We start from the raw sequence: 27866 nt of genomic DNA, 5'->3' as shown, positions 1-27866 counted from the left end.
TCAGTGCCTATTCCTAACCAATTTTAGAGTGTTTTTTTTGTTGTTGTTTTTTTTTATGCCACACAGTGACCTATGAATCATTCAAGCATAAAAAGCATTTAACGTAAGGCATGAACCAATGAGAGACAGATTTAGATATCAAATAATCAGACTGGTGATTAGTATACTGGTAATGCTAAATGCTGTTGGTAGAAGTGGTTGGAACAGATAAAAGATGAAAAGAGGTTGCTGCTGAGGTTGTTATATAAACAACAAATTTTAAATATATTTTAGGCACTTCACAGCCTGTTATAGTACAACATTTGTTCCCATTTCTTTAATTAAATCAACATAAATTAATTCCATATTAAGAAATGGGGGTGATTTAAGACATTTGCACAGTACTGTATGTCTGACTTGTAATTTTTTCCCCCAGGTCGGACAGTCAGGGTCAGGCAAAAGCACCATCATCCGACTGCTTTTCCGTTTTTATGATGTGCAAGCAGGCTGCATCCTTGTCGATGATCAGGACATCTCAAAGGTAAGCACATGTGATCAGTCTCAGTAGAACCGTCAGTTCTTATTGCTGAGACTTATTTTTATAGTATTGCTTTTTACTATTTTAATCTTCATTAGGTGTTTATTCATTTAATAGGATTTCAGGTATGCAAGACTGGTGTATGCAGGCACCCATTTAAGACAGCAACTGTAATGAGAAGTATTTTTGCCAGTTATGACAACTAGTTGCAGAAGAAGTCATGTTTTATTGATTGGGTTACCAATGACCTCTTTTAAAGGAGGATTGGGGCATCAGATAAGAAAAAAAAAAGACCTAAATGCTGTTTTCAATATTTTTAAAATGTCAGGAAATATTTATTTGTATGTATAGATGTACATACAGTATGTATTTTCAGTCTGATGGGTGTGAGCTTACCTGTGTGTTGGATGAAGTGCAGTAAGTGTTAAAAAATACAATCTAATACTGTAAGTGATTATATAAGTGGTAAAAGTCAAGGTTGTATCAAGGTTCTGTTTACTTGGGTTTAAAACAAATGACTTTTATGTGGCAAATTAATAAAGTGTATTAATTAAGTCACAAAGTCATAACATTGCAATCCAACCAGGGTAAACATTCAATAAGATTCCACTCAAGTTCAAGCATGTCCAGATGTAGAAATTTAACATGATCTTTCCTCATACATAAGTCATGAATTACTAGGGACATATCCTAAGGATACTCCAATGGGGATGAAATATTATACAGGCAAAATATGGTAACTTTGAGTGATGAGGCTTCAAATATCACACTTCCATGTTTCCCCTAAGTAACAAATGTCACCTGAAGGTAAGCACTTACTCTTCTTATTTGTAAATGCACAATCCAAATTCCACCAAGATCTTTTTAAAATGTATTTCTTTTCTTTTTTTAAAGACAACAGGCACAAAAAGTCAATCAAAGCCCAGTGTTTTATTCAATCAATACATTTATCACTTTTGCTGGCTTTAGGCAGTCATATTATATATTAAATATGAGACTGACCTTAAGAACACTGGAAAAAATATAGCTAATACAAAATTATAGCACTGGATGATAATAAAACTGTGACTTGTAGCAGTGAACTAAAATAGCAGTAAAGATGTAAATTGTCTTAGTACTCAATAGTTGTAAGTGGTATTATTTGTCATTTATCTGTGAATAAACAGAGACAGTATGTAAATGCTAAATAATCCCGAATCCACATGCTTTAAAGTCCAATGCTAGAGTCCGCTAGCCGAAGTGTGGCGGTCATTATAAAAGCAAAGTCAGGACTAAATGTTCAATAAGCCCATATAAGCATGGAGGTCAGGTGTCCACACATTTATGGCCTTATAGCGTATTATGTGAGCCATTTGTTGAAGTGTCTATTTAATGCTGTAATTTAATATACCATTATATCTATATAATACCAAGGCATGATGGGTGTTTCCTTGTGAGTCTGTGAAGTAGGACATACTTGGACATGTAAGTACATTTTATAGTTTAATGAGTTAGTGATTTATCTTAAGCATTTTGATGAGTAAAAATGCTGCATGGTAAAAGTCTTAATGCTAAAAAGAAATTGTTTACCAAATAACTTCCACATACACCATAGCCATTCTGAACAAATAAAAGAAAGCATTTCCTCTACCAGTGCTTTGCCAGACAGATCTGTTCAGTAGTTGGACTTTGAGCTGTTGTTGTTTGATGTGACTTTAGAAGAATATGAGCGAGAATTATGAGCACATTAAGTTCCGACAGCCTTTGGAGTCTTGCTGTGCTGTTGGAAGGCGTCTGTTGATTAAAGACCTGGAGTAACAATTGCAGTGATTTAAAATGGAGACCTTAATTTGCCGAATATTATTATTTACTGTGACGGATGGTGTACAGTCCAAAGTCCTGCAAATCTTTTAATTAAATAACTGCACCAACTTCCTAATCTGACGTCACTCATATTAGTTTTGTGGATATCATGAATGCCGAATATGTCTTTGGTGTTCACACAAGGTAAAGTCGGCTTTGTTTTTCATATGATCTTGTGGCTTTGTTGAATGTTTTGGCTCAGTAACAAAGCAAAAATGATTAGTTATGCCTTTTTGAAGTGTTGCTATGTAAAACTGAAAAAGCTTAATGGTAAAACCTTGTAATTACATAGATGTTAAAGAAACCTCACAGTTGAAATAGTATCCTGTCATGTACACATGTACATACATGCAGAGAACTGCACTTCAGAAACATGGTTTCAGTATTTCCATTATATCTGACTCAACCTGACTCCAGTTAATAAATCATAGCACAGGGCTAGTAAATAATGAATACAGAGATTCTTTTGCCCTGGAGAGAGAAGATTGGCCCATTTGTCTGCCGATATCCCCTCAGAGTCATCCTTATTGCTTATCCTTAGTTTATTATTAGTTTGTTATTTAGAGTTTTAATTGACTGAATTGGTTATTGATTTAACTGAGTTGGTTTTCACATGGTTCATGGTGCAAAACTTTATTTAAAAACAAGAAATATTCTTCAGGGCAGTATTGCTAATGTCTGTAATAATGTTGTTTAGCAGAAAGCCAGAAGTTAACTGCAGTCATAGAAGGTCAATACACTACTAGTCAAAAGTTTGGACACACCTAGTAATACTGTAGTACCTAGTAATCTCCTTTTGAACAGTTGATATTGAGATGTGTCTGCTACTTATGCTCTGTAAAACCTTTATTACGGCTCTAAGTGAGGTGCTGTTAATTGGTGATTTTTAAAGCAGGTAACTTTTTTAAAGCTACAAGCAGCTAAATGAATTTTCTCCTAGGGCTGTGCAATTAATTGAATTTTGATTTCGAATATCAACGATCACAAAAATGGTGTAACCAAAAAACAAAAATCATTATTCACTTTTTTTAAGTTATTTTGACCGCAATTCTGTTGTTTGGGAACAGCTTGGATTCGAAGAAGTGGACATGGATCAAAAACATATTAAGTGCAAGATTTGCTACGCGGTTGTGTCGGTTGGTAACACCACAAATCTTTTTAACCATTTAAAATTTAAACACAGACCGACATATGACCAACTAATAAAGAAACAAAAAGAACGACGAACAACCCCCACACCATCATCCGCAACACAGTCATCTATTAGGCCTTGTTCACACGGGCGTTAAATTTTTGAAAAAACGAACGTGCTCTGAACGTCCTAGACGTTTATGTTGCGTTTTGTAGTGGCGCTTGATTGACTTCTACACCGGCGTTCGTTTGTCTCTGTCTAATGCCAGCCTGCAGCCCAAATTGTAGTTTGTGTGTTAACCTGTGGAGACAGTATCGGAAACTGGATATGAAAGCCCGCCGCTACTCGGTTCACCCTCTGACTGCACAACGTCGGATTAAAGGAAGTTTTTTTGTGGGTTATGAACAAATGCGAAAATTTTCGCGTAAGTTTTGCAACAATTAATTTTGTTTTTTTATTTTGCCCTTTTCCGCATTTCCCTATGTATAGCATGTAGGATTATGGGATATATCCGGTCCTCCGAAGCGTAAAATGAACACGAAGAAAACGAACTAGAATCGGTTTCCTTGCGTTTGTTGGGTTTTGAACACCAAGAAAAAGCTGCATGCAATGTCGCTTGATCCGCGCTCACCGGACGCTACAAACGCAAGAAAAACGCTGAATTTTAACGCCCGTGTGAACAAGGCCTTAAAGACTCAGTGCAACTCTGTATCCATCTTGCTCAGAAAGGCACAAAAAAATAACAGATGCCGTTGCATACTTTTTAGCCAAAGACATGTGCCCTATTAGCACGGTTGAGAACGAAGGATTTAGGAAAATTATAAATACTTTGGACAAGCGTTATGCTTTGCCATCTCGACACCATTAATAATAATTTATTATTTATACTTTATTTATCATTTTATTTAATATTTATATTTTATTTATTACTTGTTTTCAAAATATTATGGAAGTGCACTACATTGTTGATCTTGTTTGCATTTATCTGTTTTATCTGTCTCAATCTGGTTTAAGGAGAATTCACTGTCCTGTTTAATAAATGCAACATATTTCCAAAGTCAATGAGTAATTGTGTAAAATAATCGTGACTTCAATCATGACCAAAATAATCGTGATTATGATTTTTTCCATAATCGAGCAGCCATACTTTCTCCTCTACTGAAGAGGTAAGTTTTGGTCTTGCTTTCCTGCGATAGTCTTTATGAGAGCCAGTTTCATTATGGTGCTTGATGGGTTTTGCAAATGCACTTGACAATACTGTTCTTGCAAGAACTATTCTACAGCAGCTGGTCTTCGTGTCTTAAAATAACTGACTGTTGTTGTTACTTAATTATCTAATGCCATATTTCTGTAGTTTTGAAAAAGTCCTGTATTGCTCTAAAATGTAGAAAATAACAAAATTTTTGACTGTTACTGTATTTTTCTCAGTTAATAGTGAAGTTTTTCTCAATTAACAGCGAGTACTGATTTTAGCAGCAACGTCACATAGTGGTTAGCACTGTCACCTGCTACCTCAAGGGTTGGTGTTTTACTCTTGTCCAGAGTTTTTGTGCACGGAGTTTGTGTGGTTTTCATGCACTTGGTGGGTTCCCTCCAGCTACTCCAGTTTCCTTCTGTAGTAAAAAGACAGTGCAGGTTGACTGGTGTATTGCTTTTAGTGTATGATTGTGCATTTGTGTGTGTGTGAGTGAGTGCGTTTATGTCCTGCAGTGGGTTGGTACAACATTGAGCATATACTTTACCTTCTGTTTTTTTTTTCCCTGGGATAGACTCCAGGCCTCCCGTGGCCCTATACAGGATGAGCGGAATAAATAATAGATGGATTTACAGTGAAACCACGGAACGAGTAACGCAGTTTGCTATTGTTCTGCAAGACAAGCAAAGATTTTTTTTATAAATTTTGACTTTGAAAACTAACAAGTCTTGGTTTACCAACTGAACCGAGAGGGGAGCTTACTTTAGATTCACTCATACCCAGCGCTTGTGCCAACAAACGGAAACAATAATTTGTTTTATTTTTACTTAATATTTTGTGTTAATTTTGTATTTATTTTTTTCGGGCTGTTGAACAAATTATTCTAGTTTCCATTATTTCTTATGGAAATATTTGATTTGGTTTACAAGTGTTTTAAAATACGAGCCTGCTTCCAGAATGAATTATGCTTTTAAACCAAGGTTCAACTGTAGTACTGTTTGTTAATTTTGTATTAACTATAAGCTCTTTGCAAATCAACTGCCTTTAAAAGTCTCTCTCTCTCTTTCTCTCTCTCCCGCCCACTTCTGAGGCCCAAGGTTAAAGTTGCATTCACCTCACATGTGCCCTATATAATTATCATGGCTTAATTCCAAACCCCAGGTTCCATAAAACTTATTACCAACAAATTAAAATCCTTGCAGTTAGACACACCCGATCTTAGCTTTTAAAATTGTTTAATTATGACCAAGAAGAGCAGTTTAATCAGCATCAGAGTCATGCAAAGGAATTTGCAGCATATATACTCGTCTGGTCAATTAAGTGTTTGTACAATTTATGGCCATGTACTGTAATTCATGTGTAACTCTCCTGTGAGTCATGGAGATGATGATAACTTTCCCCTAAGAAAGAATGAGACTGGAAGAAATTACACCCATAGTTTTTCCTCCTCATCCCCACTCTGTTTGTGCCCATCATCGTTGTTTTTGTTGTTGAGCACGGCTGTACATTCCTGTTGCATTAACATTCATGGACATCAGCAGGAAGCATGAGCTGGGCTTGGCGTGCCTCAGGGAGTATGCGATTTCTCACAGAGCAGGCATGAGAGCACTCTGCTTTTATAGTGCAGCTGTCATTGGTTTAGTCACTTACTCACACCAGTGGCCATATCAGCTCTGTTAAGATGTATCATTAGTTTGTATTCGCCTGGAACTTAGAGGGCTTTATTACACTGTTAATAAAAATTGTATTCAATGTCATTTTTTAAAAATATATAAAGTATGGCTCAAAGTGCAGTCGAGTATTTAAAATTACTGACAATATGTTTTTGTTATGATGACATGTAAGACATCTGCAGTGATGGATTGAACAAATGAAGCAACTGTTCAATATGTCAGGATGTATTAGTAGCCTAATAACTTATGTAATCGTATGGTTTTAACATGTCTCATGAATAAATAACTTGTAGCACAGCCTGAATTACAAATTTTATATCTGACTGCCTCATATGAGCATCCGACGAGGAATGAGTTATGTGTAGTTTCCACATCATTAATGACATTAAAAGGAAGTTGATCATGATCACCCACTGTAAATCTTTTTAATCACACAGCTACATGTTCACCCCTACACACCCTTATACACCCTTGAAGCAGGGAAACATCTGTTGGCGATTCTTTGTGCTTTCTCAGGGAAGAGCCTCACGGAAATAATGGATCAACACTTGAGTCCAGGGCCTTTGATGATATGGACGCCTTCGGGCTGTTTTTGTTCGGGCTGTGGTCATTGATTCAGCCTTTTCAGTGCATTTTTGTTGCCTGTGTGTCAGCCTGCGCTGACAGAGCCCTGTGTGTAATGCTACACCACGGAGAACAGCTTCAGAGCCGGATATGAAAATATATCACCCAGTCGCATGCCTGCCTCCTCCAAAACAAATCTACAAGCGAGCAATCCAGAAACATGGCTGTGCAGCAGGGTGAATGATGAGGCGCTTTAATAAGGCCCAGAGGTGAGAGGAGGATGAAACATTTTCACATAAATAACTTTAAAGGCTTGTTAATGCTCATTTTCAAAGGAATTACAAGGGGCTTTTGATGATAGAGAATCAAAGTTCTACAATTTATCTTATAAGTGATGGACTTGGAGAACACATGCCACACAGACACTTGATGGGCCATGTGGTCCCCCATACACACACGCACGCACACACACACACACACACACACACACACACACACGTGATTGATGGTTTTCACTTTTTGTCAGGCTGTTTTAAGGGGTTATTTGAGGAAATAATTTATAGAAACTGTAAAATCACCTTCTCCGTAAAACCCGCAATACACTTGGACATCCCTTTTTAAAGCATGTAGTCACTGGATTCTATTTTTTAATATTTTAAATTCAGCGTTCGTTCAGATTAATATGCCATGCTTCTTTGGAAATACTGAGATAATTTCATGTCAAACAAAGTTAGGATCATTGTGAAGCACACACAGACTTTTGTTTCTAATCCAGTTAGGTTTAAACCTGTGAAGCCAAATTACATCTGAACTAAATTATATGTATCATTACAAGGCTATTTGTTTCCAGACAAAATAAATTAGGAACATCCCAACTTTGAGGGACAATCCAGCATGCTTTTCCATTATGCAGTAATGTAGTGGACTGTGTACAGAAAAAATGTACTGGAAATTATAGTGATAGTGATATTTAAATTATATATATATATATAAATATATATATATATATATAAATATATATATATATATATACACTCACCTAAAGGATTATTAGTATTAGTATTATTATTACACCATACTAATACAGTGTTTGACCCCCTTTCGCCCTTTAGAACTGCCTTAATTCTACGTGGCATTGATTCAACAAGGTGCTGAAAGCATTCTTTAGAAATGGTGGCCCATGTTGATAGGATAGTATCTTGCAGTTGATGGAGATTTGTGGGATGCACATCCAGGCCACAAAGCTCCCGTTCCACCACATCCCTAAGATGCTCTATTGGGTTGAGATCTGGTGACTGTGGGGGCCATTTTAGTACAGTGAACGCATTGTCATGTCCAAGAAACCAATTTGAAATGATTCGAGCTTTGTGACATTATTCTGCTGGAAGTAGCCATCAGAGGATGGGTACATGGTGGTCATAAAGGGATGGACATGGTCAGAAACAATGCTCAGGTAGCCCGTGGCATTTAAACGATGCCCAATTGGCACTAAGGGGCCAAAAGTGTGCCAAGAAAACATCCCCCACACCATTACATCACCACCACCAGCCTGCACAGTGGTAACAAGGCATGATGGATCCATGTTCTCATTCTGTTTACGCCAAATTCTGACTCTACCATTTAAATGTCTCAACAGAAATCGAGACTCATCAGACCAGGCAACATTTTTCCAGTCTTCAACTGTCCAATTTTGGTGAGCTTGTGCAAATTGTAGCCTCTTTTTAGCCTATTTGTAGTGGGGATGAGTGGTACCCGGTAGCCCATCTCCTTCAGCTTTTGCTGCTGTAGCCCATCTCCCTCAAGGTTGTGCGTGTGCGCTTCACAAATGCTTTGCTGCATACCTCGGTTGTAACGAGTGGTTATTTCAGTCAAAGTTGCTCTTCTATCAGCTTGAATCAGTCGGCCCACTGCCGCATACTGGATGTTTTTCCCTTTTTTACACCATTCTTTGTAAAGCCTAGAAATGGTTGTGCGTGAAAATCCCAGTAACTGAGCAGATTGTGAAATACTCAGAATCACCTTTCTTTCCCATTCTGACATTCAGTTTGGAGTTCAGGAGATTGTCTTGACCAGGACCACACCCCTAAATGCATTGAAGCAACTGCCATGTGATTGGTTGATTAGATAATTGCATTAATGAGAAATTGAACAGGTGTTCCTAATAATCCTTTAGGTGAGTGTGTGTGTGTGTGTGTATATTTATATATATATATATATTTAAAAACAATAATTCCTCACCTGGAGAATGAAGGTGGATAAAGACTATAAATACATAAAAAAAACAAACTGTCCCTGCAGGCATTCAGGTATCCACTTATTTTCCACAGTCTGTATTACTCACTCATCTTCTATACCACTTTATCCTGTATTCAGGGTCGCAGGAACCTGGAGCCTATCCCAGTAGACTTAGGGCATGAGGCAGGCACAACCTGGACAGGGTGCCAATCCATCGCAGGGCACACACACATACACACACACACTACAGGCAATTTGGGAACGCCAATAAGCCTAACCTGCATATCTTTGGACTGTGGGAGGAAACCGGAGTACCCGGCGGAAACCCACCAAGCATGGGGAGAACATGCAAACTTCATGCACACAGAGATGGGACTCAAGCCTGGCCGGGAATCGAACCTACCATGCTGCCCGGTCTGTATTAATACATTTAATTAGCCTGTATAATTAGCCTGTTATAATTCTTTGTAAAATTATTTTAGTTGTCGGTTTAGTTTAGTTTTAGTCGTCACTTTTGAGTTGGTTTAATTTGACATCCTAGCTAGAATAACAATGGAACTTGGCAAGTGCACTAAAGCTTTCACTTTTCCAGTTAGTTTTTTGAAGGTTTTATAATTAGTCCTTTTACTGTAGCTGTCTCATCCCAAGATCCCATTGTTAGATTTTAATAATTGTAGTTTTGACTTTACTCAGTGTAACTTAAGTATAACTGTATGATGTTTGATTCTGGACACACCACAGACACACATACACAAGGCAAGGTCTTATGGGAAAAGGATCCTTTTATTGGAAAAATTGGGAAAGGAAGGGATTTTAAGGAGAGAGGAAGAAAAGAAGGGAAGTAAAGAAGTGAAGGTGTGCACGGGCGGGTCCAGAGGCAGTGCCCAGCTGGCAGGTCACCACTCGGTTGGTGAGTGATGGAGGCGACAGAGTGGACCCTCCCGCAGGCTGCTCAGTGCGGCTCTTACAATTGCAGCCAGCTGGCCTCGCCCAGCCCTTAATGCCGTCTGGGAACAGGGGCCCTTTGTTGTAAGCGAGGGGTAAAAAAAGATTTGGGTGCACGTCCATCATCAATACTTCTGTGACATAACTGTAACTAAATAATAAATGTTTGTGATCTGAAATACTAGGTGCACAGAACTGGGAACTGAGCAGAAATATAGACAAAAAACAACAACAATCTGAATCAAAAAGGCATAAAAATTGCAGAGCAACCTAATTTTGGATTAAATTTTACATATCTGTTAGATTATACTGTATGTAGGGCATGCATATGGTCAAAGTTGTAAATAAAATTTGGTACAGGCAATGATTGGATATAAAAATCAATATAAAACTCAAGTTCTTCTTTTAATTCACTTTCATCTGCAGAAAATCTGTTAAAAAGTAAAAATAATTAAAAAAAATTATAATAATTAGTTTTTTATTTTGTTTTACTGCACAATTTTTTGTAAATAAAATTGTGAATATGCTTGCATTTGTAATATTAAGAACATAGAGAGGTGTTTTGTCCTTTAGAAGAGCCCCCCCCCAGCCAATATCTTCTTTGAAGAAGACAGAAAAAGGGCCCAGAATCAAGAGTAATAAACCAAGTACATGCTCATGGCGACTATGATTTCTCAACTACTACAGACGGTATCAGTTATGTGAAAAATAATTGGAAAATACCCAAATGCAACCGAAATGTAATTAGAGATAGAGAAATATCTATATATTAAATGTAACAGTTAAAAAATAAAGTGAAATGCATTCCGGAGGGTGGATAAATGTAAAGGTTAAAGCCAGAAAGTAGCATGTATTCTTGCTGACCCAATTGCTCATAAAGTTTCTTGCAGGCAGGCAAAAAAAATCACACAGTAAAACTTCTGATTCATCTCCTCAGTGTAGCATTATATTCATACATTCGTTTAGCATTTGAAGAGCACATGGCAGCATTTCCCGCAAACTCTGCCTGCACGTGTATTGTTGCAATGAGAACCGGAAAGCTGCAGTGAAACTAATGTTTTTGAGGATAAAAGTGGCATTGTTGGAGGACAGATGCTTCTCTCTTGTAAAAACCTGGGAAGCCATTTGTGTTTCGCATGGCTGCAGTAAACCCCCTCTAGCCCAGCTCAGTCTGATGTTAATTAGTTCATAAATTAAAGACATTGACTTTTTTGAAAGCCAAATGAATAGGAGAGACGAATGAAAAGATTGTGAATTAGGAACTTTCAGGGAAGAAAAAAATGAAGCTAGGCAAAAATAAACAAAAGGAAAAAAGCCAAAAAAGTACTTCAAAGGAGGATCTAATTTAGCTGGCGTTTGAAGTGAAAAAGCTGAGTCTGGTTCCACACGCCACATGGATTAATGGTGGAAGGGACAGCCAATCTCTGCTCTCTCCAGCCTCCTCAGTATCTTCTGTTGACCTGGGCCAAGTTTCATATCTAATAATGTCTTCTAAAGTGCTTCATGATTTTAATAAATAAAAATAAATTTAGTAACTATATATTTCTTTATTGTTAATTGTGGTTAGAATACACCTTGTACAACACACTGGTTTGGATGACTGAATGACTTATCTGTTTGGTCTCAGACTTGTTGGACCTTACTGCTTTATATGTAATTGTATGAAAGCTGTTTTTAATGTTGATTATATAACAGTGGAAACGCACTTGCGCCTGCCAGAATTGGATATAAAAGATATTCAGAGGATTAGGTGCAGCTGTGGACTTTAAACACAAGTTTTGTTGCTGTGTAGAAATTAAACCAAGTTTCAACTAATAGTTTCTAAATGCCATAACCTTGTAGGTTGGCTGGTTAATTCACAGTTGACATCTGTCTTTATTTAGTATTGATTGTGAAAGGTATGCGTGCGTGCTGCTGGAATTAGTGTCTTTTATTGCTTAAATAATTCATTGCACTGCTATAACTATTAGTTCAGTTATTGTTTTGATGTTTGTAGTAAGAAATGTTTTCAGACACGTATTTATTTGCATAAATATTTATTTTGAGTGATACATTTATTTGTGTATATAAAATAGCTGTCTTTTTATTATTACTTTTCCGACACCACTTTTTGCCTGAGACTGCCTTACCTGTAACATAATATATTTCCACAATATATCAAACAAAATTTGTCTAATAAACATAAAACTTTTTAAATAGTTATTGCATTATTATTTAAATATGCACAATAATATGAACAACCAATGAGTCTTTTCTCTCCAGAGAGCACCTTAAGTCCAATTTTACATTATTTATAAGCCAACTTGGTTTTGAATTGTTACAGTTAGACTAAGATATGTTCAATTCATTTAACTTATAAAACAACATAACTATTAAAAAAAAAAAGCTTTACTTATTATCGCTCTTGGTTGACCTTCTGCTACAAAAGTTTTAAAAAGTTTCACAACTCCTTTGGAATTCCCTAGAAATTCACTGGTCTCTTGAAGCCTCTCAATGTCCTTAATTTCAGTGAGTTTTTACTTTACTCTAATATGTTATGTTGTTTTTTACAGTATTTGCTAAATTAACGATAAAATGAAATACCAACCTTAAATACTTGCCTTTACATAGAAGAGGAGAGCTTGTGTATTATTCAGGATTTAAATAAAAGGTCAATGGGGGCATAGTAATGAAATGGAGGATTAGACTGCTGTCAGTCCTTTCATGTCAGGAATGATGATCTGCTCAATTTCTCTTTGTCATCTGTTGTTTTTTTCTAATAATTGTTAATTTAATAAAATGGGTTCTTAATTTGATTAAAATAATCCCTACTGATCCAAATGCCATTGTGCTTGTTCTATTGTTTGCTTTTTGCCTTCTGTGAAGCTAAGAGCTGGCAGCCGAAAGAATCATTTTTATGCAGATGACAGTGGAGATTAATAAACAGTAGGGATTACATTCTATTAAATTGAATTAAGATTATTGTTTTTGAGGATTAGAGACTCATGGCCATGACAAAGTCCTGCTGTCCCTCTGTTCTCTGCTCTGACTGAAGAGCCAAAATGGTGTGTTTAAACTCCTGACCTTCAAGTGAGTAATATGTGACATTTACATTTTATTAATTTGGTTGATGCTCTTAAACCAAAAGCACACAGTTTACAAATGAGACATGATAAAACCTTAAAAACTGAGCAGTTCATGGCAGGTTGGCAGCACTGGGACCATAATAAATAAAATTTACACAAATAAAGTTTGTTGTTATAAAAGGTTTTGGTTTGATTTTTATTTTAATAGTCCGAATTATGCAGACAAAATACTTCAATTGCACAGTGTCCCATTGTCAATATTGACTGTGTACACACTTTTGCTGAAAGCTTGTTTTTGTGTTTTTGTGCATAGGTGAAACAGAGCTCACTCCGCTTTTACATCGGGGTGGTCCCTCAAGATACCGTTCTCTTTAATGACAACATCCGGGAGAACATCCGTTACGGAAGAATCAGTGCCACTGACTCGGAAGTGGAAGAGGCCGCGTTGGCTGCCGACATCCACCATAGAATCTTGTCCCTTCCAAATGGTGTGATACTTTACCTCAAGAGAATTAAAATACAGTGGAACCTTGGACTACGAGCTTAATTTGTTTATGAAGCGTGTTCTTATATCAAAACACTTGTACATCAAAAGGAAATCCCCCATAAGAAATATTTAAAAACTTAAATTATTCGTTCCAAAACCCAAAAAAATAAATCTATAAAAATAATTCATACAAAATTATGAAGTAAAAATAAAATAAATTAACCTGCACTTTACCTTTAAATTTTTTGAAAATAAATCCCAACAGATGAGTGTATCCATTAGTGTTTGTGCGCGCATGTGCTGTGTGTGTGTGTGTTAGAGAGGTTAAAGATACATTTTCTTTCTCTCTCTCAGCCTGCACTGTTTGTGTGTGCGCGTTATTAGACACACACACAAACAGTGCAGGCTGAGAGAAGGATGAAATTGTTTTTTAACCTTTCTAATGACACTTGCTTTTGCTTTACATGTGCGCACATGTGTGATAATAAACAGTACACGCACAAGTAAAAGGACGACTTTTACACATACACACAAACATAAAATAAAAGATGTTTTACGCACACATACATGCACACGTGGTCACAGTGTTATAGTAAACAGTACACGCGTGCACGGATGTTGATTATATCAGTAAGAGACCCGCACTAAGACCGAGCAGGGTAGGCGATTACCCACAAATCCGCAGCGCACACGAGAAAAAAACCATTGGCTCAGTTGTGATCTTGTGACGCTCGGCGTCAAAACAAGAAGCGCAGGCGTGCTACATGATACTCGGTAGTCGTAAACCAAGACTTGCTCGTTTTTTTCACGGCGCTTCTTGTTTTGATGCCGAGTTCCAAAGCAAAAAGTTCCGAAAGATCTTCCGGGACAATCGCAAACCACATTACTCGCAATCCGAGGTTCCACTGTAATCTTACTCTGTACAAATATTAAGAAATCTAGATATGCCAACAAATGTTGTGGCAAAGTGTTAGAATAAAAAAAAATATATTTGACTGTATTTACATGAAGCAGTTTGATCAATGGTATTTTTTGCTTCAGAGCCCTCAATGGTTTGGTTTGCTTCTAATAAAAAATAGCAATATTTTATATCATTTACATAAATACTTCTTAAATAGTTTTGACTACAGAAACTCTTTTCAGTAATCATTTATACACATTAGCCCCTTACCTGAAAATAAAGTATATTATTCTGTGGTACAAATAGAGCATTCAGTTCAACTTTTACGCAGATGTTCCTAAATATAGTATATAAAAGAAATGACAGAATATTTTGAGTTAATGTTTCATGAAATTCCCTACACCACTGTATTTTATACATAATGCACCTACTGTAGATGTTGAGTTCTTTCGATGCAAACTATAATAACATCTGTGACTTTTTAGATAAGTAGGTAGTTGTTAATGTGTGTATGAGAAACAGGTGTCTGTGATTCTGTCTCAGGATATGACACTCAGGTGGGGGAGAGAGGCCTTAAGCTAAGTGGTGGTGAAAAACAGAGAGTGGCCATCGCTCGCACCATCCTCAAAGGCCCCAGAATCATCCTGCTAGACGAGGTGAGTAATGTCATTTCAGCTTCAAGAAATGCTTCTGTGCGTATTCATACATACCATATAAAGGCACAAGCTAGTTATGGGTGGATGTGCTTAAATCTGACACCTAATTATTATCATTAAGATTTGTTAGCTCCAGGCAAGTCCTCTCACATAAATACACCTTCTGCTTCTAGGCCACATCTGCTTTGGACACACAAACAGAGCGCAACATCCAGGCTTCACTTACCAGAGTGTGTGCCAGCAGGACAACTATTGCGGTGGCACACAGGTACTCTACCTCTCATTTAGTTTATCAACTTCAAGAAGATTATTAACATCCTTGTCATGTGTAATTAGAGTACAGGGTGCTTACATTTAAGATGCATTTGAATGTGATCAAGGGTAGCTGTAACCCCACTCACCCCATGCCCTCTGTGGTCCAGGACATGAAAGAAAGAAAAAAATCCTTCCATCAACTTCTCTAAATCTACAGCTTTATCCCTTTGATAACATCATGTATTAATATGGACTTCATTGTGGCCATCTGGCAAAGATCTCAGTCACTAATTAAATTAATCTGTTGGTCCTAAAAATCCAGTGGCCTTCAAATGACACCGCTCTCTTGTGGATTTTATACTTGTACAGAACATGTAACCCTCTAAAGTATGTTCTTTTCCATCTGGAGTAAAGTAAGGAATCTTACAGATATTTAAAGGAAGATGACTTGCCGTCACTCATGTGAAGTTTTAGACGTCGACACCAGGCTTTTTATAAAATATCAGTCCAGGTCACTCACAGACACCCCTTTTATTTGCGTCTGGACGTACTTGCGGAGGAATTTGTTTATATATTAGTTTTTTTAAATGCTTGAACTCATTAACACACCACCTCTCTTATTTCTTCTCTTTTCATATCCTCTTCTACGTCTGCCACTATGTCTCTCTTTATCCATCTCTATACCTTCTCTTGTTTGTCCTGGTCTTTTTTCTTTCCCTTTTTTCTTCCCCTTCTCCCGTTTTCTTGCCGTTTTATTACTATCATTCAGCCTCTTCTTTCCTTTTTCATCTTCACAATATTCTTTCCCCTCTTTCTTACTTTCTTCTTCCCTCAGAAAATTGTAAACACGTCGTGATCAGAGTCTGCATGCTTTGATCCCGTCCAGCCTCTGAGACTGTGGTGCCACTTTGATCTGTTTTGGGGTGGTGGTTGTGGGGGGACAATCAATAAAGAAGTCTCAGCGCTTTTGTTTGAAGATGAAGGGTGACTGTGTGAGAAGATGACCCGCAGAAGGGTGGGGTGTGAATTAAAAGGCACTGCGGTGTGTGTGTGTGTGTGTGTGTGTGTGTGTGTGTGTGTGTGTGTGTGTGTGTGTGTGTGTGTGTGTTTGTGTGTGTGTGTATGTGTATGTGCACGTTTGTACGTGTGTGTGCAAGTGTTATGGACCACTGTGTTTAGCTAAGTGTTCATTCGAACAATGCATGAGATTATTTGTTTCTTTTTGTGTTCGTGCAGGGCAGAGGAGTTCATGGTATTTGCATGATAATAGACGAACTTCAATTAATGCATAAGTGATCTATGCTCTCTGTATAACGCCCCTCTTGAAGCTTATAGACGGTTCTCCAAACGAAGTGCTAGGTCGTTTGTTCTCTGAAGTTTTTTTTTTTCTTCGTCTTCATTCTATAAGCAATATTATCCTATTTTTAAAAAATTCATCATTATGACTCCTCTGTTTGCAGATTATCCACTATAATTGCAGCAGACCTGATTCTGGTTCTGCATGAAGGCCAGATTGTAGAGCGTGGAAGGTTGGTAAATTTCTTCTTCTTCATTTTTTTATTTTATTTTGTAAGTTGATTAACGATAGCATAATAGCATTATCCGTAAAAGAGAAGGCATGTGAAACTGTCTCCGTTCTGCTTGACTAAAATCCCTTTGACTTGCTCAGGAAATAAACCATGGAAGACATGTCGGGACAGCCAGACTCAGGGTTCAGTGGGCTGAACTAAGTGAAGCATTAGTTGTGAAGGTGTGTGTGAGTGTCTGTCTGCGCGTGCATGTACAGCCCTCGGGTGAGGCTGTTCTGAGGCCCAGATCATGTAGGGTGTGGGCAGTTCGGACACTTAGAGGCCATATCCTGTGTTTAAGAAGATGAGCACAACTTAGCCAGCCCTGAGGTAAAGGCTACTGATCGACGGATAACACTGAAGGGACTACACACACTCCCTTGCTAATGGCGTTTTTTTCATTGACTCTAACCCAACAACTCCCATGCAAGCTGCCGCACACAGTTTTATCCTTTTACCCTTTGATATATGATTCGTCAGCCACCCCCCAGGAACACAGACGTTCTCATATACACTCATATGTACAATCACACAGCCTATAGGGATGTAACTTCATACCTTGCACATTCAACCCTGACTGACACTGCGATGTAAACACACACAGGCTTTTAAGCCACAAGGCCTGCATATCAGAATACACTTGCACGTTCATTCATCTTCTCTCATAAATACAGGAAATGAAGAAAAGGTGAAAGGGTAATGCTTTTAGGAAGGAAGTATTAATTAAAAAAGTCCCTATGCTAGTAGTCATTTGCATGAACAGGTGACTGTTCACGAACAATAAGTTTAAACACTAATCTTCCTGTGTTTTATATCCTGATGTGCTATTTCAATACAAGCAGACACCACTGTTGCTTCTTTAGATCCCTGACCGTACAGTATAACCCAGTCTAAAACTTAACAGTACAGCCTTCCTTCAGATTAATTACAGATGGGGTGGATTTGACCTTGGACTCTCCAAAGCAAAACAGATCCAGCAGAAACAGATTTTACAGAAAAGACCAATGGGCCAAAGAGGCCCACACCCCCATTACCCCCTCACTATTAAATGGTTTCTGGAAAACAAAGCATAGAGCTTCTTCAGCTTGACATTGAGACATGTAAAGCTCAGTGTCTGTTTTTTGGTGTTGCAGGCACGAGGAGCTGCTGGCCATGCATGGACTGTACTCAGCCATGTGGCAAAAACAACAACAACTGCAGGATCTAGAACCAAGTGCTTCCTCAGATGCAGAAACAAAAGAGCAGCAAAATCAAGAATGACTGAATCCGAGGTAAAAGCGAAGGATCCAAAAAACTAAATATTTCATGTGACTTAGGAAAAAAACAAATCCAAGGATGTCTCTTGATAAGGATCCACTGTTAAGCAGCTATTGTACCAATTGTGTATTGTGCTAATTGTGACTTTAAATTTTTGACACATATAACATGCTTACTGTAAATGTGAAGATATTTGCATCACATAAAACTCAAACCTGTGCTATTGGGTGATTTAGATATCTGTGCTTTCTCAGGGAACCCTTTTGATTATCTCACCTAACTGCTACCATCAGCTAGATACCTGTGAATTGTCTATGGTTTTTTGGTCTTATACTAACAACCACATTTGACTTGTTTGAGGTCAGGTGCAATTCAGATGGACATTTGTTTGTCTACAGTGTAACTAGGAGCTTGAGAACCCTTGGCAATGTTTTTGATTTCTGCATATATTTGACCCAAAATGTGATCTTATCTTAAGTCTCAAAACTAGATGTAAATAACCCAATTAAACAAATGACACAAAAACATTACTATGTTTAATACATATTTATTTATTTTAGCAAAATTATTCAAAATTAAGTATCTTTGTTGAGAGGACGAATGGCAGAATGAGCATCAACCTAATGTTTCTGGCAACTACTGAGCAATCAATCATACAGTATGGACTGGAGAAATGGTGGCCCTTTGACAAACTCAATCCAGAAATGCTGGTGGGCTTTTTTCTCCATAAACTGCTGTTTTTAGGTCCTTCCAAAACACTTCTGTTGGATTAAGGTCTGTACATTCCAACAATGTATTCCATAAATTTCTTTAACCAATTCTTTGCGGACATACTTGTATTCAGCATTACCCGATTACAGTTAACCTTCAGTTCCTGGAAAGATATCCTGACATTTCCCTATTCTTCTTCCCTATCCTGCCACGCACATTGTTCTTGTTTAGTGTTTGCTGGATTGTGGGTTCATAAACATTGACATTACTCATTACAAGAGTGGCCTGTAGATTCTTGGATATTCCCCTGGGTTTCTTTGTAACTTTTTGTAAAACTATTTGCCATGGCTTTGAATAGGTTTTTGTTGGACAAACACTTCTTGGAAGAGTAACAAGTGGTGCTGAATTTCCTCCATGTGTACGTCTTCTGCCTCACAGTAAATTGGTGGAGTACAAATTGTTTTGAACCTGTTCCAGACTGGTGAACTAATTTCCTGAGCCTCTTAGGGATCTCTTTTGATTGAGCCATGGCACAGGTTTACAAACCTGTGTGGTAAAGACAGGACTTTAATAGTGAAGAGCAAAGTTTCTGTTCGTGAATAATGAGAGGCCCTGATAAACTTATTTTTGATGACTATCAAGGGATAAAACCCTTGTCTTTATTTACCTCTCAAAATTAAGTCATAGTCTGAAATTTTTTTTCTCAACAAAAATATTTAATGTTGGATAATTTAGAGAAACAAAAAAAAAATACAACAATTTAGAATCATTAGTTTAATCTGGTTCCCTTTATATAGTTTTAGGACTTGGATGAACATCTGACCAAATATAAGGTCAAATTTCTGAAAAAAAAAATTGTAAAGGGTTTATAAACTCTCTAGTGAGACTGTCCTTTAAGGGATTGAATGAGGAAAGGTGGATGATAAGTGAATCTCTGAATTTTGACTCAGAAAATCACTGCTGCTGATGTAATAAAGCTCAACATGTATTGTTTACATTGAAATAAATATTGAATATGTACAAAAGTTAATTTATTTTGAGTATTTACACAAGGTCACACAAGCTACAGTATAACAGTTGAGATGAGGACATTTATTATCCCCTTAAGTTACATTTAGCACAACATGACATTTACAGAACGAACACATTTCTGGTCTATACAAAAATATTTCTTCACTCGGCTAGGTTTTACACCAGCTTGTAGTCTATTAAGCTATGTTTAGCTAACATGCACCGAACATGGTTTAAGGATGTTTGTAAATAGGAAAGAGGTAAGAGGGTATATGATAACTCACTTGGATCTCACAACAGGTTTTTATTACATAATGTATACAGATAAGCTTAATCTAAACTATAATGCCAAACCTGGTCCGGGCCTTTGTGTAAAAAGGTCCAATGAATTGTTGTTGTTGTTTTTATTATTATTCCTAACTTATTTTGTCTTTGATTAATCATTGAAGGTTTTACTTTAATTACAGCAAGACCTGTGTGACAGCTATATGCCCCCCCCCCTCCTAGTTTGTGGTCTGTGACCCACAGGCCAACACTGATACAGGTCAGCCTGCTGGGGAACAGAAAAAGGTTAACACGAACTTTTTTGAAACAGAGAGTCACAGTAGCCTTGGATGGGGCGGACACTGCTAAAGGTACACTTCTCATGACTAATTGCTTCATGGTGACTGCAAGGGAGATTTGTCCTATAGTTTCAAACTGGCATAGTCACTGTGGTTTATCTCCCGGGTGTGGCGTGAGCACTGACCCATTACAGGACACTCTGAATTAGAAGAGATGCAAGAGCACAGCTGCCCGCTGGTTGAACCCTCCCAGGGGGTAGACAAAAATACTGGAGGAACCAAACACTGGGATGCTGTCTCCTCGAATGGAGGGCTGAGGTTCAGAGTGCAGACATAATGCATAACACGACTCCTGTGGCTTCCACAGCAGGCTGTTTCTGTTCAACCATCTTTTCAGGGTCCAAGCATTTTAGACAGATTGGATCGCGCTAATGACAGTTTAACCAGTATTTGAGCAACAATAATTTATACACATTGTTTTTCTTGTCTAGCAGCTTTCTAAAGTTACTGCATGAATCTAGTGTTACAACCAAAGATCGAAAGCTGGAGTAAAAAACTAGGGTGACCGAAAAGTCCTGTTTGGCATAGCTAGCCTTCTCTAGTTGAGATTAGATACTGGTAGTATAGTTGATGTGGCTGCACCAGAGGAATAATCATGGTCTCTGTTTTTCCTCGCAGTTTTAAGACTTTTGACGGCCCTTGTGCCACAGTGCTGTGGGCAAGTTCTGACAGCCCATGTACTCCCTCTTCATCTCAGCCTCTGATAGCGGTGGCGTAGAGTTACAGGGAGCTCCAGACAGAGTAACGTTTAGCAGGCTTATCCCATCACCCACATGAGGCATTACAGCATTCTGGTAATGGACAGAAATGAAGATGGTGAACAAAAAAACATTGTGTATTTCATATATTACACCAGTGATTACAGAAATGGTTTATTTTCAGTTTTACCTCACTGAGGTGGTCGATGAGGCAGTGAGATGGGTGCAAAGAGGCCCAAAACTGGGCCGTGTTCACCCATGGCAGGCCATTGAGCAAAACCACATTAAGGTGTTTGAGAGAGCCCTTTAGTCTCTTGGTAAGAACTCCAGTGTAGCTCTGCTCAACAAAGAGCAGCACTCGACTCGCCCTGCAGCCTGCAAGGTCAGCCAGCAGCTCACTTACTGCATAGCGCTCCTTTAGATCTGCCTAGACAGATGGGAAAATTTTTTTAAAAACACTTTTATCTTGCCTGGACAATCTTGAACAGGACTAGCCAAAAAACAAAAAAAACAAAAAAACAATGTGGCTGCAGACCTTTTGTTACAACAAAACAGGAAACACACAGCACAAATACTGTAATTCAGTTGTGAGAAGACAATTCTCACAAATGAGACTTCTCAGGTTCTCCGCAAAGTCTGATGCGGTTTCTTACAAAACATGGCCATGACCCAGTGACTTTCACAGTAAAGCCTATTGCCTGACATTGCATTTACTTGCCACTAACAACTGAAACAATCCTGAAGGAAAAAATGCAGAAGAATTGGTAGTAATTTTTTTTTCATTTTCACATAAAATACTAAATTGACACAGTTTAACCCTTACTCACATCTTCTATGTACTACCAGTTTGTTCCATCCATCCATCTATTTATTTATTTCTTTTTTTTTTTATGTAGGCAGACTGTCTGGTGGTCCTAAGCCTGTGTGGTCCTGGTTCTTCAAGCCTTCTCCTTTGTCATTCCCATCCTTGTCTGGGGATCAGGTTGTTGCCTTTGTCCCTAGAGAGTCTGTGCCTATTGTTACAGAAGGAAGGGCTTTACCACACAGTCTGGACCCTTCGTCTGCCCAGCTCCAAGCATATGGCAGGGATTATTGACCACCTTTAGTAGTGGAACGTGGGATTTCACAGAGGTCAAACTAATGTACTCTAAAAGGGAAATATATAACGTGTCCTTGCTTTCTTGGAAGAGTTTTAAAATAATAGATGAAAGATTTTTTTCAGTTACAAGGATTGGCATATCTATTGTTTTGTGAGATTAGAATATAACTGAATGTTTCACTGACACACTGTAGGTTTTATGAACTGTGAAGGAGTCTGAGGCCATGTGAAATGTGTCTTAAAGCAGTGAAGCACGGATGCTCCTTATATAAATTTTTAACACTGTTTGTTTGAACCAAACCTAAATATGAGAGCAAGGAGATAAGTGCTTAAACACTAAAGAGGGAAGTACATTCCAGTTCCTTCCTTTTTTTTTTGTCAACAAAGGGAGCAAGGAGATGAGAGGAGACTAGAAAGAGGTATTTATCCCACTTCTGTGACTGAGCGCCTTCCTAGTTGTCTCTTTGATTAGACAACAGGCACTTTGAAGTGGTGGGCTGTTCTGCTTTATTAAGGGGCACATTTAATTTATTAACAGGAAGATAAGAGATCACTCTTGCATTCCAGTGGTCTGTCTATTGATCTGTGGACCTGCTTGTAGCTGTAGCACCATGTCACACAAGTTATATGGCTATGAAAAATAAGACTAAGACTGTGAACTGTATAAAAACTATGGAGGATGTGAAATGGCTTGTACTGAATTATAAAAAAAACCAGCATACTACTGTTGTGTAATGTGGTGACATCTGCGTGAAGAAAAGCTTGATTTTTATGCACTGGATACAAGAGTTATGGAACCTAGTTTAAGCCATAATACTGTTGTAAAACACAATATTATAATCTAAGAAACATCCAATTGAAAACATATGCTAAACCTAGACGAAATTTAAATACAATTAGGGTTTCATGACTTATAAATCGGACTTCGCTTGAGCTTATCATATTATATAGTGATTATTGGTCATGTGAAAATGAGTAATAGTTCCAAAGCCTAACAAACTCACAATGCCGTTGTTGTTGCGGTCCCATAGTAGCATGGTTCCATCATTGCGGGTCGGGCTGTTTAGGTAAAGGACAAATGTGTCTGCACAGTGCTGCTTGCGACAGATATAGGAGATGTGGTTCCTGATGACTTCCTTTTCTGTGGCTGGATACATTCCTTCTGTCTCTTTAGCTACAATAAAACATAGTGGTAAATTAGACTACAAAACATGGGTAAATATATTTTTGCCTTTCATAAATTCCACATTAAAATAAGTTTATTCTGATTTACAGTTAGACACTGTATTAGACACTGTGTGTGTGTTTTAATGCAAACTTTGATTTTTTTTTTTGGTTTGTTTTTTAGGTTTTATGACTTTCATATTCAATCAGTACAAAAACATTTCTAATTTTCAAACTTCAGCATTCCACCACGAAATTAAAAGTTATGGAATAATGTTTGTATGCCAATATTGAAGCAACCACCAGATGCACCATGCACCATGGAAGCATCTGATTCTTACCTGCTACCTGTCCATTTCCAGCAAAGAATGTTTTAATGTGATCCTTATGAAAACCATTGTTTCTAAGCATCTGGTAGAAGAGGAGCAGATTCTGCTCATGATGTTGGTATATGATCTGTTCCTGCCAGCCACCTGATCAAAAAATATACCAGAGTTACAGGACATGTAAAGCTTGTCAGAGAGAGTGCTTTAGTTCTAGCAATTACACTTTTACTAATTAGATTCCTCTACACACACAATACCAATACTCTTGATCCCAACAAGTAATATCATACAGCTATTTAATCATAAAAAATACAAGATGTTTAATTAACCTGAGAGCAGTACTGCATGATCACAGGTCTGGTAGAGGCGACAGGAGAGATGTGTGGTGAGAGGTTGCTGGTGGCAACGACGTGTGTTTTTATTGAGCTCACAGCTAGAGATGGGCATACTTGGACTGGTGAGGGGCAAAGGCTGTGGGCATCTAGCAAACTCTAGACGATCTGTTACAGAATTGACAAAATGAGCAGTTTATTAATACAAGAGTATTTGAAATGATTTTTTTTTTTTAATTGACAGTCTAACATGGTAACTTCCAGTGTCAAACTGAAAGCTTGTTTTTATATCGTTGCACTCACATGATGTACTAAACTAGACTGAGTATGACTAGATTTAGGTGTTATAATCAATTTTTTTTTTACAAACTAAATATAATTTAATTTTTCCATTTGTTCATTTGGCATTTTGTTATTTCAAAAGCGACCAGTGATGAGTTGGAAATATGGTACTTATTGAGCTTTGTGATCAGCTTTGTGATCATTTATCTGTAACAATGCCACAAGAAAAGTAACTTAACCATTAAGGACAACAAATCTTTTGTAGCCCACTTCAAGATGAAGCAAGCTACACGCAAGCTAGTGAGCTTCAAGTGAGGTAAACTTCATTTCTAGCTTGGACTTGCTAGAAATTCTACGAGAAAAAGGATGTTAGGGAAAATTGAGGTCACTCGGGCATGTCCATCTCAGACACTTACTCACCCACACAGTGTAGGCGCTGCGTTCGGTTGCTGTCCCTCATTCCCACCACTCGGGGCAGGAAGTGGATCTCACAGAAGCCATTGCTACGCTCTGTATGACTTGCTCTGGACACTGCACTCCTCCGAATCAGTGTGCGGTCCATTGTACGGTCGCTGCGGCTCCTTCTCCGCTTCAGTTGGTTCTGACATTGAGTCTTCAGGGCTGGCGTCATGCACTCCTCTCCTGCAAACCATTAAAATTATTCTATTCAGCTCAATTTAATTTAGTTTTAATTGTACAGATCTAGATGTTGTCACAAAGCAGCATAACAGAAATTCCAAATATAGACTTGATTTAGACTTTAAGTTGTGAAAAAAATTACATCATGAACAACCCTTGAGAGGAACCAGACTCAAAAGGGAACCCAGTGGTACCTGATTATAAATTGGTACTCTTCTATTATTGTATACTGTCATTACAGTAGTAACTAATTGTTTAACTTGTTTTAATTTTAATGTATGGCATAAAAATAACACGAATGCATGTCTCTGGTGTAGTTTAGATAATTTTATTCCTTCCTGAAATTCACAACACTTACATGATATCCCTAACATGACTTTTAGGGAGTCTTCCTTTTCAAGTAATTTCTACAGTTAATTTCAAATAACTTAGTTTTTACTGTGAACATTTTACATTCACATTCTGTCTTTAGTCTACCATTTATTCTGTTTTGTACTATTTTCAAACAGTAGTTTTGGGAAATAAGCCAGAGCTACTTTCAGATAACATACACTGGATCTGAGCCAGTACACAGCACCCTAAGAATGGCTAATAATAAACCATTATAAGTCCACTTAATGTAATTTCAGATCATTTGTAAAATTGTCCTGACTACAATTATTATTATTATCATTGGCTTACTGACACATCAAAAGCTTTTCTGTTTTTTCTTTCTGTGGTGACTTACTTTCTCCACTCCTTTTTTAATCGCCCAAAGAGACCTTGGAAGATTTTTAATGTACGCAAAACAAAGCTGTCATCTCCTTTCTTTCCACTACTTTAAGATTTGACAGATTCTAACGAAATAAATGATTTTAGATCTACACCACACTTATGACACAGTGTTTGATAAGTTAGAAAGTCTGATTTTTATTTAAGACATTATCTATCTTTCTATCTATCTATAGATATTAAAAATAAATCCATCCAAACTGATCTATTTCATATACATACTGTAATGATGATATGGAGTTTGTACTGTTTTAGGACATCTACGCAAATGACACTGACAGCACAAATTAGCAGATATTACAGAGGTTAGTAAATAACTACCTGTGGAAAATGGACTAATGTTACAAACAGGACTATATACACAATAGTGTGCAAAAGTCTTGCAGAACTATGCTTCCAGAAATGGAGAAAAATGATGGGCTATACAAATACTGTTATACAAATACAAAAATGTCTGAAGGTTTTTCTAAGCATCTTGGAGAACCTGCCACAGTTATTCTTGGAGACCTGTTTTTTATATTATTAGAAATAGGTTATATATTTTTTTTCTTTTTCAAAAAGGTTACCAAATTGACTGAATTATTTTATTATTGGTAGTGATAGTATTGTAAAAGTTTACTAACTCAACAATGCACAGTCAATAAATGAACATTTAAGACAAATCTGTATTTTAAAAAGAGCCCATGGCTTTTGCACAGTAGCTGCTGTTTATGTAATTTTGTAATCATGTAGTATCATTGGTAATATAAACTTTGCAATAGTTTAGGAATAGTAATAATCTACCACAACTACACTAATCTAAGATACTACTCCTATTACTTTATTTATTTTAACAGGATATTTTAATAGGATTTAATTAGGATTTAATTAAATTTAATGAATACAGCAGAATGAAGCAAGCTGAATTTTTTTCTGGAATAGTTTTTATTTTATTATTATTATTATTATTATTTTTTTTTTAATATGCCCTGCACCACAGAGAGATCACTCACCCAGATAAATCCCCTCCATGTGTGCACACTTTTTCTTAGACACATTAAAGTCCAGGTAGAAGAGCAGCACGGGGTGGCCGAAGCTCTCTCCGGGACTCGGGTCCAGCACGAGCACGGCGTCATGCGCGCTCACGTCTTGGAAGCCGCGCTCAGCCGCCGACGGAGCCGCGCTCTGACTCGCTTTTAACGCGGGATGCGAGTCGGGCAGGATGGCGAGCACTTTCCCAGAGACAGGCTCTGAAGTATACACCGCTATTCCGCTGGGGTGGAGATGAGCGAGCCTGCGGCACTCGCTCTCCGGTAAAGACACCTTGCGGCACAGGTGCACCTTCAAGTACTGCAGTCCAGCGTTCACCCAGCGCTCCAGCCGAGCCGCTTTCCCCTGCACTCCGCGGTGATCCGCGTGCACCAGCAGCACCAACACCAGAACCAAGACGCGCGCTGCCTTCTGGAACTTCATGCTTCCCGTCGGTCAAGGCGACTAACACCAACCGCTTCTCTGCGCTCTGTTGTTTAGGTTAAAACGCGAATCAACTCTTTAAAGTTCCCCTTCGGATGGCTGGAATGGGTGACTGCGCGATCAAGTGGGAAAGATACGACCCTCCTTCATGAAGAGAGGCATCCAAGTGGATCGGAGCAGCAGCATCCAGACTGAAAGTCAATGCAGGAGTAACTCCATCCCACAGGCGAGGACATGCCGGTATATCAGGAGGAGGAGAAAAAGGAGGAGGGAGACGGGTGAAGAGGACCATGAGGATGATTATCTCACCTGTCACTTAGATGCAATCATTTCAAGTGGCCAGCAGTTTGCAGGTGCATTGACTCCGGCAGCCTGCGTTGAAAGTGCACGACTTTATGGAGATTTTATTGATAACTTTTCAGGAATATAGAGATATACAAGATATACGTTTATTTAAATGAATGCT

General features: G+C 37.9%; 2 protein-coding genes across 2 annotated transcripts in view; one reads left to right on the top strand and one right to left on the bottom strand.

The window, feature by feature from the left end:
- The window catches only part of abcb6b (ATP-binding cassette, sub-family B (MDR/TAP), member 6b), a 29932-nt gene extending 9936 nt beyond the window's left edge, over positions 1-19996 (top strand). The window contains exons 13-18 of the mRNA XM_053496552.1: positions 416-520; positions 13482-13656; positions 15100-15212; positions 15386-15480; positions 16928-16996; positions 18169-19996. Coding sequence (XP_053352527.1) covers positions 416-520; positions 13482-13656; positions 15100-15212; positions 15386-15480; positions 16928-16996; positions 18169-18295 — 684 coding nt within the window. The 3' untranslated portion in view covers positions 18296-19996. The remainder of the gene's footprint in view (positions 1-415; positions 521-13481; positions 13657-15099; positions 15213-15385; positions 15481-16927; positions 16997-18168) is intronic.
- A 36-nt stretch (positions 19997-20032) lies between these two features.
- Positions 20033-27866, bottom strand: si:ch211-67e16.11 (uncharacterized). The gene is made up of 7 exons (XM_053496553.1): positions 26941-27866; positions 24959-25180; positions 24254-24424; positions 23940-24071; positions 23439-23608; positions 21526-21762; positions 20033-21428 (listed from the first exon to the last, which is right to left on the bottom strand). Exons 1-7 carry the CDS (start codon positions 27398-27400, stop codon positions 21258-21260), a joined length of 1563 nt encoding a protein of 520 aa, XP_053352528.1. The 5' UTR covers positions 27401-27866; the 3' UTR covers positions 20033-21257.

The sequence above is a fragment of the Clarias gariepinus genome, chromosome 5 (assembly GCF_024256425.1).
Source record: "Clarias gariepinus isolate MV-2021 ecotype Netherlands chromosome 5, CGAR_prim_01v2, whole genome shotgun sequence".
Lineage (NCBI taxonomy): Eukaryota > Metazoa > Chordata > Actinopteri > Siluriformes > Clariidae > Clarias > Clarias gariepinus.
This window is presented reverse-complemented; position numbering and strand designations above follow the sequence as displayed.